The 13967-nt window shown below is 38.2% G+C and overlaps 1 protein-coding gene across 7 annotated transcripts in view; it reads right to left on the bottom strand.

Moving 5' to 3' along the window:
* Positions 1–13967, bottom strand: part of LOC112502781 (F-actin-capping protein subunit alpha) — a 60803-nt gene that overhangs the window by 10288 nt on the left and 36548 nt on the right. For 6 of the 7 annotated variants that reach the window (XM_025106786.1, XM_025106783.1, XM_025106785.1 and 3 more), the window contains 3 exons: positions 1807–1968; positions 1484–1562; positions 1317–1394 (listed from right to left, as the gene is read on the bottom strand). In XM_025106786.1, coding sequence (XP_024962554.1) covers positions 1317–1394; positions 1484–1562; positions 1807–1968 — 319 coding nt within the window. Of the gene's footprint in view, positions 1–1021; positions 1179–1278; positions 1395–1483; positions 1563–1806; positions 1969–13967 lie in introns of all 7 variants that reach the window. The other variant, XR_003067761.1, reaches the window with a different exon arrangement.

Here is a 13967-nt window from a genome sequence, read left to right as displayed (position 1 = left end):
GCCAATTTTACAAGGAGGCGAGAGAGTTAATTAAGATGTTTTTGTAAAAACAAATTAATAATACTAGTTATGTATCCTAGCAATGCAGCAGGATATAAAAAATTATTAGAAATCAAGAATRGAAAATTAATGTAACTACACAAAATGCCTTGCACAAAATTTAAACAAATCWTACTCTTCATCTTCTTCCCGGCATATTCTACACTCTCTGATCACCATCTTTGAACAACCTTCTTAAAGCGGGTTGATATTTCGGTTCTTGAAATTGGATGTCGTTTTAAGTTTGATACTTTAAGAAAACAGGTATCGGAAGCAAACCACTTGAAATTATATATAGGGGTGGTTCATGTGAGAACCACAAAAAATGAGAGCCATGAGAATCTGCATGCCCACTGATGCATACATATGTGTGCGTGTTCATTTTGTTACTACTAATTATTGTTTCTAATTTAATCAGADTTCCATTAATGTGACAATGCACACCCTTAGTTGCACACTTGCACTCCTTTAGCCTTATTGATCCACTTACCTATAAGCCSAAGCCAATTCCAACAGATTAACCCCAAATATAAGTATAATAATCTTAAAGTCTAAAGAGTTACCCCATATATATACAAATTAACACGAAAGAGTGAGCTCCAAATTAACCCTAAAATATAAAAGGTTGGTGCCTAATATAGACAAATTTACGCTTAGAGAGTTGGCCTCAAATTAATATGTTAWTATGTTAACATGAATATAAATAAATTAGCATTAAACCAATTAACCCTAAAGARCCGGTCCTAAATACAATCAAGTAAATCCTAAACACAAAAAATAGCAATCAACCTTAAAATCCAAATATAACATTAAACAAAAACAAGTTTACCCTAAATATTAACAGAAATTAATATCAATCGAAATTTCATCTCTTTGAAGAGTTAGGGTTATCGGTTAGGTTAATGGTTTCACCCAAAAAAAATGTTTACGGTTTCAATGACAAAAAGTATGGTTGCACATTAAGCGGCTAGAAAATTCATACTACGCCAATACAAAAATCATGATTTCACAAGCAATTTGGATAGCTCCACCCATGATGCTAGTTGGTGTAGATTCACCACGAAAGCCAACAGAAACTAAGATGCTCTTCCAGTAGGTATATGCTATGTGGACCATTGTATGATCTCAAGATCCTACAGCTAAAAAAGGAAGGGATCACCATCACCTATAACAACTAGCATAGTTATTTATGGACTTATAGCTCRGAGTTGTAGAAAACAAGTAAACGAAAAAACATACAACGTGCAGGTGAGTTCAGCTGAATTTGTCATAGTAACCTGAAACATAGTTGAATCCTTGCATTCATGCTGTGCATCAAGCTGGACATTCCCTTCTTCAAAATAGTGAGCACCCACCTGGATTTACATTCACATTACAGGATATCACTAAGTTATCTTTTATGGACATGAACAAAAAGAAAATTCTGAGATACTGCAAGGGTTACCTGCATTTTTCCTCTTACTTCCACAGTTTGTAGTTCATCCATRAWTTCAATGTTCCATATTGAGCGCCAACTTCCATTGCTAATACATCATAAAGTRAAAGACATAATGAACAAGAGAGAATGTAGTAACAGAGAGGATTGGTTTCAGAGATGAAGAGCAACCCTTTTATCAGGCTATAATTGGCACTTATGATTTAAGAACAACAACGTACAAAATTAAGTTATGAAAAAACAAGTGTGGTTAATTAAATTACATGGCATAAAGTAATACCCAGTGCAGAAGTGAGATAAGATGTACCAACAGTTCCTGTAAGTCAACCTACCAAAAGTTTTGTGGGCTGAGTCGCRTAGCTGTAATTAACACAACAAGTTCAAAATCGAATCCAGGTTCTTCCACATCTTTTCCACTCGTACAGTAAACCGAGCAGACACCTTTTGGATAAGATTCTGCCACGTACTTTGAAACTTCAGCATCCAGCGCACATCTGTAACAAGTGCACAGCATGAAGAGCATGTATACTATAGTAAGCTAGTAAGGCAGAAAATATAGCCCATTGAAAAGAAATTGGCATCGACATAGATGATGATGTTCGTCTCATTTCACAAGGCTGACTATCCAAGAAAAGGGAAAATATGTATAATTTTGCAGCTGCCAATTAAGTTCACATACACCACCDCATGACTAGAGCAAGTCAACCAAGATGAGCCAAACCAATAGCCCCACCATGACAAACACAACCCCCCACAACATATCATCTTTTGCCACGATACAATCATGGCCACCTACAATGGAGGCATTTAGTATGATATAAATGCTACTTGTCAACTATGATAAGAAACCTATTCAATGCCATAGCCAGTGGTATTTAGATCCTGCTGGCCTATCTTGGACACTTGGATCACATACAAAACAGTTCTAAGATTTACTGCTAAACAAGCAKGGCTAAAGGCAATCTAGTATTGGACTTAAATGTATGAAACAACTGATAGTGAGAACCACAAGCATAGAATATTTTTAGGTCGAGAGGTCCCAACGGCATGATCCCATGTAATCATCTCATATGCTATTTTTGGTGTTTCTGCATGCAGATATGTTGTTTTGCTTCTCCAAGCTTTTATGCGATCGAAACKCGTTCAAAKAAAATAGAGATTAACAATTTAGGGTCTGAAGTAGTTAATCTACTGATCCTCCTAATCAGTTATGCTTAAAAAGAATGCAACATAAAATCAAGAAACTGAACTAAGAAAGATCTGTTACATTGCAGGAACCTATCCTGCATGCTTTACACCTTTTAAACTTAAATCCCTTTTAAGCCTAATTACTTATTAATCTTCCTAAACTAATGCGACAAATTCCCACACTGCCTCTCAAGACGAATATGAAATTTTCGTTCCAAGCTTGGATACAGTACTCTCAAACATAGAGCTATTTGGTCCTTCATTGAGAATATCAGCAAGCCGTCCCTGCGTTGACAGTTGACACATGGTGTGCATATCAAGCCATTGTCTATTTCCTACTCGATGAAATGGCTAACCACCTTGATATGTTTTGTATCGACATGATAATGGTTTGTGTGCTACGATTATTGCTACTTTATTATGGTATGAAACTCTGCATCAATACTAGAATGAGCTATTTCCCCTGTTTTTGGCTTCTCTGTAACAAGATTCTCTCCATGGAAGGTATGGTGACCTAATGTCGATCTTTGTCCATGTTAGAATATATTATAAATATTATGTCTGTTTAGGGTTTCTGTTGGGCCGTACGGGCCTTTGCTTATTTGGGTTTGGGTTTCTTATTTGTGTCTATATATATACACGCCTCTCCTTTATAATTATTCATTCAGTAAATAAGAATACTTCTTCTCTCTGTCCCTCTGATCACATGGTATCAGAGCCACTCTGAAAACCTCCTGCCGTCGTCANGGATCAATTAGCCGATGTCTTCACAAAAGCACTACCCGGGAGTCAAATCACTTATATTTGTAGCAAGCTGGGCATGATCAATATCTATGCTCCAGCTTGAGGGGGAGTGTTAGAATATATTGTAAATATTATGTCTGTTTAGGGTTTCTGTTGGGCCGTACGGGCCTTTGCTTATTTGGGTTTGGGTTTCTTATTTGTGTCTATATATATACACGCCTCTCCTTTGTAATTATTCATTCAGTAAATAAGAATACTTCTTCTCTCTGTCCCTCTGATCACAGTCCAATAATTGAGTCTGCATGCAACAATGCATTTGTACCGCTTCAAATCTCGCACTTCCATTCCTTCTTGTACAAGACTCCTCTTCTTCGAGTTCCATCCAGCATTGCAAAATTCTATACACTTTTTGAGAGTGGGATTCTTTACAATTATGCATAAACCAACTACCCATGCTTAAAGCATAGACAATATCTTGTATGTACCAAATAAATGAGTCGTCCTACAAGGCACTAGTACATGCTAGCTTACAATTTGGCTCCATTGATGTACGTGCAGGTTTACATAGCRTTTCAGGAACATGCTCCTCTTGGGATAAAAATAATCACTTTATGGAACATGCCACCTCAATTCCTATAGAATACTTCAACTTCCCCAAAGTCTTAATCTCAAAACTCCTTCCTAAGCAATTACTCACAACTTCTTGTTCCATTTCATCCAAGGTGTYAAAAAACATAATTGGGCCTTGAGGCGTTTTCCCTTGGCAAGGCACACCAGGTGTAAGCCTCGAGGAGGTCCAAGGCGTATGTCTTGAGACGGATATTTATGGCGGATATTTATCATAAGGTATATACGATATATATATATATATACAAATAGTATAATGCAATATATGTACTACTAAATATATATAGCACAAGATTCTCGACGAATATATACAATACAGTATCTATGCAAAATATATACAAATAGTACGATACAATAAAATACACAACACAAGATAGTGAAAACAAATACAATGATATACATATATATATGTATAATATTCAAGCACAACAAAATCAGTGACAAAGGAAATTGATATTATATATACACACACAGAGGTATTGGACAATCCTATTTTTACTGGACACTTTTTACTATACAAACAGCTGGCCCTTGCGGTATTTAAATAAAAGAGTACAAGTTTTAGTTAAAAAGGTATAACTTCTAGTTTTCTCTGATTTCTCTAAGAAAGAACCAGCCAGACAAACACCARCCGAAGGCCTCCACCTCTACACTGCTCACTGCCTAAATTTGTGCCTCCCTCTACCTCATGTTACGATTTGGAAAACAATRATCTCATCATCCTTAGCAGTAGGATCTCGGATGAGTAAGATGTACATAGAAATTTCCTCTACCCCACGGGGTAAAGACAAGTGGCGGACCAAGGAATTTTTCTAAGTAGGTGCACCTTTAAGGTAGATCAAGGGTCCACAAAGTAGCGATTTGACCTGGGGAAGTCAATTGTGTCRATTTGGAGAATAAAATACAAAATTTCAGTTGGATGTAGTTTTATCTTTAATATTGATATTTTTAGTAATAACATTGTAGGGTCAAGCCTTAGAGGTGAAACTTGAAAGATCAAAAATTAAATATTTGCTAGATGTAAGTATCGAACCTGCAACCTATTGTATTTCACAACTTAATTTAATTATCTAAACCATCTCATCCATGTTTGATATATGTTATAAACTTGGTTWCAAAAATATTTAAGAGCGCCCTTCAAAATAAAGCTGGTGCACCTTCCAGACCCTAAAGTTTTCTCTTACAATAATCGAGTGAACGGGTTGCATGGGAGCCCAATCAGCTCTTAATAAGTCTGCCCATGGGGTAGAGAGCATGTTCTTGTGTAGACACCTGGCTCAAGAATGTTAACACATAAGCAAGAAGCAACAAGCTTTTAAAAAGAGTTGGAATGAGCACCGAGCAAAAGACCCCTTTGAAGAAAGAATGTTTGAGGGAGAACAAAACAACTAAAGGAAAGAAAGAAAACAAGCTAAACAATTATAGACAGAAAAGATAAGAGCCTGGGAAAAAAGTGGAGATAAAAAAGTAGCTAACCTGAACACGTCTCACTACTAAAAAGAGCCCTCCCTTGACTAGCCTATTAAACTACAAACTTTTGTCTCGAGTCGGGTCTCTAACCTTCCCCCAACTCGCCCTGTAYCGTCTTGTCCCCCTGCCCCAAACTGCAATACCGAATAGTTTCTTACAAATAATCAACTACCTTAATTTGACATCAAGAAATCTTATCTAAGGTCATGTTTTTGAAAAGTATCCAAGGCCGAAATATAAAACCTCAGCTTCTTATCCCACATCSTCCTCGGTATGTTTCCTCTACAGCTCCTCGACCGTTAGCCTCTCTACCCTTCTCACCGGAGTCATTAGTTGTCTGTGCAAACGTGCCCAAACCACCAAAAGTTCTGCTCTCTCAGTTTACACGTAATAGGAGCAACTCTGAGCTCTGCTTGGAAGACCCATTTGGTATCTTGTCGAACATGGTCCTGCAACAAGCCAACAATCCACCTAACTACCTCATTTATGCAACTTCAATTTTCCTCTCATACACCTTCTTCATCACCCAACACTCAGACCCATAAAACATAGTGTTAAGAATCAAGGTATTGAATACAACCAACACAGAGAATTATGAGAAATCAACAACCCAAATTGGAATTACTTAAAGAATAACCATACTAGCATGTTCGAGAGGCTAGTCCCTCCTRAAAAAACTCTGTATTCTTTACACAACCTTAAGAAAAAGAAAAACCCCACAATTATTTTTAGAAGAACCAACACTTAGGAAAAAGAAAAACCCAAAACTACCCTTTAGTCCTTTACCAACATAATTTGACAAAATTGGAAATGCTTTTAATTCATATGCTTTACTRATCCTTCTTGTTATGCAGCCTCCCCTTCGACTATATGTGAATTAAATTGGAGGCACAACATCAACTCACTCCCCGAGAGTCACCTTGTCTTCAAGGTGAAACGCAGGAAAGACTCTTTGCATCGTTGTAAAATCCTCCCATGTAGCTTCAAAGTCTGGTAAGTTCTGCAATTTAAGCAAAACCTCGAGTCAATGACCCTCCATGGAATCCATCATACGCACTCCAAGACAGCCTCAGGACGCACCTCTAGCTCCAAATGCTCGTCGATTTGCGAAGTTAAAAAAAGAGAAAAAGTCGTTTGAAATCCGATAGCCTTTTTAAGTTGCGACACATGAAACACCGAGTGTACACGAGCCGACTCAGGAAGCTGAAGTTTGTATGCCACGTCCCTGATCCGTTGGGTGATCTAAAAGGAGTCATAAAAACCGTGCAACAAGCTTTTGAAAGGGATAGGTAGCAACGGACGTTTTGACAGGACGACTGTAGTTCAAGAAAAACCCAATCACCAATCTCGAAGTTGATATCCCTTCAATATATGTTTGCAGCACTCTCCATCACTTGTTGGGCCCGCAGCAAATAGAAACTTGAATTCATCTAAGATGGCATCGCGGCCCCACAATTGCTCCTTCAGTGATGATACCCATGTTCCCCTTACTTACACGGAGCATAGACGGGGTGGATTACGATTGTAGAGAGCCTTAAAACGAGTACACTTTGTGGAAGAGTGGTATCAAKTGTTGTACCAAAACTCCAGCTACGGCAACCACTTAACCAAGTTGCAAGGATTACAATGAATGAAGCAACAAAGTTACGTTTGGACCGTCTTGTTCATAAACTCCGACTAGTAGTAGGTCATGCTTTATAGCAACTTGGTGCCTTGGAGACAAAATAACTCGCACCAGAAATGGCTCGTGAACACCTTGTCACGATCGGAAATAATCAAAGATGCTAACCTATGTAAGCATACCACTTCCCCAATRAATAACTCAACGACAGAGGCGGTCGTATAAGAATACTTAAGAGATAAAAAGTAAGCAAACTTTGTTAGTTAATCGACTACCACCAACACTGTGTCAAACCCCTTGAACGAAGAGGCCCCCCTATGAAATCCATAGTCAGCTCGTCCCATACTTGGGTAGGAATTGGCAGAGGGGCTGGAGGAGACCCACTGGATGAGTAGTGGTTGATTTATGTTGTTGACAYACCGAACAAGCTTGCACATACTATTGAACCATGCAACACATCCTAACTCAAAACCATGCARTTGCCAATCGTTGATAAGTCATCAGTTCCCTAGTGTGACCACCGATCACCTAGTCATGATATACGCCGAGCAACTCATAGATCAGGGATGAGTTATGGGGAATTACCATCCTTCCCTTGAAAAATAATCATCACTGTCATACCGCAAACCCCACGTGGTTTCTTTCCATCCTTCTCCATGTAGTGCACCACTTTGGTAATAAAAGGATCACCGGCTATCTCTTTTTCCAACCCTTTTAAATCCATCAACCATATGGATACTAGCGTGCTTGATTTTGTTAACAATTCACTCGATAATGCATGCACAACTCGATTTGCAAGGCCAGTTTGTATTGGATTTCCAAATCAAACCCCATAAGTTTACACATTCAATTCTGATAATCTACCCCCACCTCTTGTTGTTCCATGAGAAATTTCAGACTACGTTRATCCATACGCATCACAAAGTGTCTACCAAGGAGGTAATGCTACCATTTAACACCACTAGGATGATAGCCATCAACTTTTTTTCATGAATGGGTTTCAGGCAGGTTCTTATCTCCAAGACTTGACTAAATACGCTATGGGATGATTATTTTGTAAATGTACCGCTCGATTCCAAAATCCAAGGCATCAACCTCTATGATAAAAAGCTGGTTGAAGTCATGCATTGCCTASCAGGGCTGAGTCAAGGTTGTTTTTAGTTGTTGAAAAGCCTCTGTTGACTCCTTCGACCACCCAAAACAATCTTTTCGGAGTTAGGTTGTCAGTGGTGGAGCCAACCTAGCATACCCAGCAATGAATCATCGTAATAAACAGCCAGACCTAAAAAAAATCACTGTATTATTATTTTGATTTCTCTTGTTCAACCACCACCCTGTTGCTGAAATTACGTGACCAAGGTATCCTACTTCACTTTAACCAAATTCACACTTCTTTGGATTAGCGTAAAATTGATGATCGGCCAATTTTTGCAAGACAACTGCTACATGTTCAACATCTTGTTCATTTCGACTATATACCACAATATCGTCAAAGAAGACTAGTACAAACTTTCGGAGATGCGGACGAATGATATCGTTCATTAGGGACTGAAATGTGTCAGGGGCATTAGTGAAGCTAAATGGCATCACTAGAAATTGGCAGTGTCCCTTATGGGTTAGGAACGCGGTCTTAATGACATCCTCCTTCACACAAATCTGGTGATAACCCAATTTAAGGCCGAGTTTGGAGAACACTTAGGGACCCTTGTAACTCATCTAATAACTCATTGATGACCGGTATGGTACTAATTAGGTACGGTAGCTTTGTTTAATGTTCGGTAATCCATACAAAAGCGCAGAAGCTGTCTTTCTTTTCCACAAATAGAATCGGGCTAGAGAAYGAACCATTTGATTGCCGAATAATACCAGCCAGTAAAATCTCCAAAACTAGGCGCTCAATCTCGATTTTCTGCGCCTGAGGGTATCTATGGGGTCGAACTGACACAGGTCCAATTCCTTCTTCAATTATCATGCTTAGGGAGTAACGCATTTGGTCACTCGAAAACTTCTTTGTATGAACAAAGGATGGGTTGCATAAATGAAGGRACTGGGTTCATGTTATCCTCGATCATGATCGGCTCCCTTTCAACCTAATTCAATTKAATCAAGTATCTACCTCCCTATGTGATCATTCCCAGCTTCTCCAACCACTAAACCCCCAAAATCACATTTGAATTACCCAAATGAGAGGAAGGAAATCTTCTATTATCTCCGGCCCATAGGCGGACTAGTTAACTCCTAGGCATTCACCTGTCTCTTAACAGATTCTCCCTTGCTCAAAGAGACCCCAAATTCCTTGGTGTTGTTCATGGAAAGGCTTAAACGGTGAACAACAKATTGGAAAATGAAATTATGAGTCGTCTTGGGTCGATCATCATTATCACTTCTAATCCTTGCACCTTCGCTTTCATACTTAGTGTTTTTGGATTTGTGATCTCTATAATTGAGTAGATGTAGCACCCCATTCCACATATTGCATGTAACATATATTTCATACACAAGGGATACATGTTTATACACCACATAGGTCATTTAGTACAAGAATCTACCATTAGTGAATACATGGTCCAAAAATTCAAAATAAATTCTCGTACTATTTCACGTTCATTTAACAAAACTATACATAACATAGCCAAATCTTCACGTAGATATGCATATTGGGAAATTTTACATTTTCCCCTTCCCCTTACCGTCTGCACTTCCTGCAATACATATATAAAATCACAAAACGAGGGTTAGACCGAAAGGTCTAGTGAGTTCCCCTTTTTATGTTATTGCAGGGTGAATATCACCAAAACTTTTATGTACACAACTTTTCATATATAACAAATATATGAACAAGTAAGAGCATAATTACTAGTATCTTTTTACCTTTCAAGCCAAATTCTCTGTTTGCAAGTAATACATCAAAATCCCAAATAGATTCGTACTAATCAGGTATATCATAATGCAACTTTTAAACCTTTCAAATTAAACAAGGTTTATTCAAAGTTTCAGGCCAAACCTGTTATTTCCTCCTCAATAACATTCAGACTATGATTTCCAATAAAAACCCTGATCCTAAACCTTTAAATCACAAAGAAATAAAGATTCCAGATCATGGTAGTCTTAAAGGATATAATAGTAAGAGTTATATTACATAATACACATACAAATGTCACCCTTATATCCAAAAATACACCTCTCCTTGATATGTCACCCTTATCCCATTGTACACCTCTCCTTGATATGTCTCCCTTATCCCATGGTACACCTCTCCTTGATATGTCACCCTTATTTCCTCATCAAAACATTTCGTAAAACAATTCCATATTGAACAGACCGCAGTCATATATGTTCCAATGGAATATCATTAGTTCAAAATCATTCTTATCAAAAATTCTCATTTTGTATAAAAATGATAAAAATAACAATTTATACAAACATTACATAAGTCAAAGTGCAAATCCGGTCAACTTAGACCTGGCCGGACTTCATCTCCGGTCAAGCCTTGGACGATTTACCAATTCCGGACAATACTATACCGGTAATCCGGACACTAAATCGCCCACGCTTTGTCCGATTTACCACTAAACCGGTCAACATATGATTTTGGTCGATAAATAAACCGGTCACCTTTTTGGTCGTATTCATACTTCTCCGTTCAAAATACTTGACATGAATTCAAAAGTTCAAGAAACTGACCAACACATAAACCGGCTAACCCATCAATCGGATTACTCTTAAACCGGTTGAGACTATGTCCAGTTTACCTTTAAATCGCTCAATCCCTTATCCTGTTTACATCTAAATCGCTCAACACTTTTGTTCGGTTTACACTTTAACCGGGTGAAAGTACATATAATTCAATTTATGCAATTCATAAAAATACATAAAACGTTTTAACCACTCACCTTAAGCAATACTTTTGAAATCAACTTCTTGTAATTCAAACAATAAGCAATCCGGTCAATCCACTCTCTTCTTTTAAATCGCCCACTTTCTCAAAAATGGCAAGAAGAATGTGAAGGAAGGTTAACCTCCCTTTTATACCTTTCTCCAAAAGAAAATGGCGGTTAAACCGCCTACTCATGCATGCCTTCACATGCATACAAACATATATATTCGCATATATATATACACACACACTCATTCACATATCATGCATATATCCATACATGTACATATACATACCTATGCATGTTTATTATGCATATTTTTCCTATGCATAAAAATTCACATACTCACATAATCAAATATAACAATTTATCATGCTGTCACATAAACATTTAACAAATAATCACATATTAATTACCTCATGTGATAACCGATCCAGTTACCACAGTAGACATATCTCAGAGTGTTGAATTTCTCSATRTTCTTTTTCACTTGTTTCACTCATTTCATCCTCATGAATCTACAGCACACCCCAACTCCCTTCTTCGACATTGATGTCCTAAACTCCATTTATCATCACAGTAGAAAAATACCCTTTTCTCTCTTGTTTTGCAACTCCTCCTCGATCAATCGGCAAACTTCACCCAAGGGTTTTGCATTTGTTGACCCCGAGGGTGTTAGATTTGGCCTTCAATAAGTAGATGGAACGATCCGTACTGGGGGAATTAGAGTCACCGGTGGTACCGTCGGCAATTTAGGAACAGAAGTTCCCAGACAATACGAATTTGTAGGTGCCCTCGGCTTTATTAGTTTTCCAATCTGCTTTTCTCCTAAAGCTTGATTGCTAGATTCATCGCATGATCTAAGTTCTTGGTTCCTAACACACAGACCTCAGCCTCTAAATCAGGTTATCGTCCATTTAAAAAATGAACCAATGTTATTTCATCAGATATTTTGACAAGAGTGAAGCCAAATCGATGAACAGACTTTGGTACTCCAACATCGAACCCTCTTGAATCGAAGCCAACCATTGTTCGTGAAGTGACCTAGCACATGAGGGCGAAATTGCCCAAAGTGACCACCGATTTGGTTGGTTGTCGCGTATGTTCCGACTGTTACGATAGAAGTGCGTCTCCCACTAACACCACCAAAACCGCTTCCAATTTCTCAGTTTCATTCAATTTAAAAGAGAAATACCTCTCAGCACGTATGATCCAACCATCTGGTTGATTATCATCAAAGAGAGGCATATCCAAGTGCCAATTTGAGCCTCCTTTGAATGAGGATCCTGCAGACTTGTCCCCTCCATTTCCCAGATTTCCCATCGTTAAGTACTCTGTGTATGATAAGTTTGGCTCTGACCTAATGACTATCATCTCCTCTCATTGAGGCATGAAGCTGTAAATTCTCAGCAGCCAATTATGAGAATTGTTTGGTGATCAGATCGCCGAGTTGTTGCATTCCAGACAACGTGGTTCCCTTACCACTGTTACACCTTCCTCCAACGTCTCTATCCGTTGGGTTACTGGATCGAGTCTTGGTGGTGCCATCAGCAAGGATCGAGTGCTTTGCTACCACTTTGTTAAGAATCAAGGTACTGAATACAACCAACAGAGAATTGTGAGAAATCAACAACCCAAATTAGAATTACTTAAAGAATAACCATAATAGCATGTTCTCCAGAAAGAACTCTCTATTCTCTCGATGAACCATAACAAAGAACACAACAATTACTTATAGAAGAACCAACGCTTAAGAAAAAGGAAAACCCCAAACTACCCTTTAACAACAGAATTTGACAAAATTGGAAATGCTTTCTATTCATACGCTTTACTAGTCCTTTATCTTGTTATGCTGATTTGCCCCTCCGTTTCGGCTATATGAATTGAAATGAAAGCATAAYACATGGTTGGTTTACAATTTGTCCTTTAGTTTAATTAGGACCTTTCTGTCACACAACACTTTTGTGGCCGCCCTTCACTTTGACCATCATGCCTTTATGCACTGTGTAATGGTTTCCTCGACCTCTCGTCCTTTTAAGGAGTCTAAGTACTTGAAAYTGTCCTTTTGGGGTACCCTTGCTCCCCAATGTTGATTTTAAGCCATCCCCAATCGAGATGAAATTGCACAATAGGTATTCGGTAATAGAGCATCTAGTGCCTTCACCTTCTACTTTCAATGTCGCCCTCAACCCGTACAACCTAGCGTTTACCACTCCCTTTGTCTCTGCTACCAATGCATCATCTTCCCCAAATAGCATACAACGAAAAACACCCACGTGGATGCTAAAAGAATTCTTATCCAAAATTACAACAAATAGAAATGGGCTTAAGATGTGTTCCTAAATTTGGGGAGAAAAAAATGAATTTTTTATTTGTGTTCTCGAGACGAAAGGAAAARGAAGGAAAGGAAAAGAGAATACTTTTCATGTTCTTAAACAAGAAAGAAAGGAAAGGAATAATGTCATTTTTACAAATATACCCTTTAAAAATATATCCTTTAAAAGAAAGGTTAAGTAGTTTTGTATTTTTTTAATCTTCTTTTTAAGAGGTTTTAAATTCGTTCCTTTCCTTTCCTTTTCTTAAATTTCCTCCTACATTTGGGAGGAAACTTATCATTATATTCCTTGTGTTCCCTTTCCTTTCTCTCCTTAAAAAGGTTTCAAGAAAACGAGTTTTTTACTTTAAAAGGGAAAGGGCTTTTTCAGCTAGTGCGCAATAGCGCACTTCCGTTTTCCCTTTACTAGTAGGGGTCCCGTGGTTCCTATGCCGCCGCCTTTCCTGGTCCTTTTCTTTTGCCTATCGGCAGGAAGTGGGCTTGACTTGGTTAGTAGTGCCATTTTCTTTGAGCCTTTGCCTCAATACTCCCCTTTCCCTCCCTTTCCTTTCCTCTCCTTTGTAACAAAGGTTTCAAGAATACAACATTCATGTTGATCCCTTTGTAACATAGGTCCTTGCCCGCATATTC

The sequence above is a fragment of the Cynara cardunculus genome, unplaced genomic scaffold, assembly GCF_001531365.2.
Source record: "Cynara cardunculus var. scolymus isolate 2C unplaced genomic scaffold, CcrdV1 Un_Scaffold_1917, whole genome shotgun sequence".
Classification (NCBI taxonomy): Eukaryota; Viridiplantae; Streptophyta; class Magnoliopsida; order Asterales; family Asteraceae; genus Cynara; species Cynara cardunculus.
Note: the sequence above shows the minus strand (reverse complement) of the source record. Positions and strands in the feature narration are given on the sequence as shown.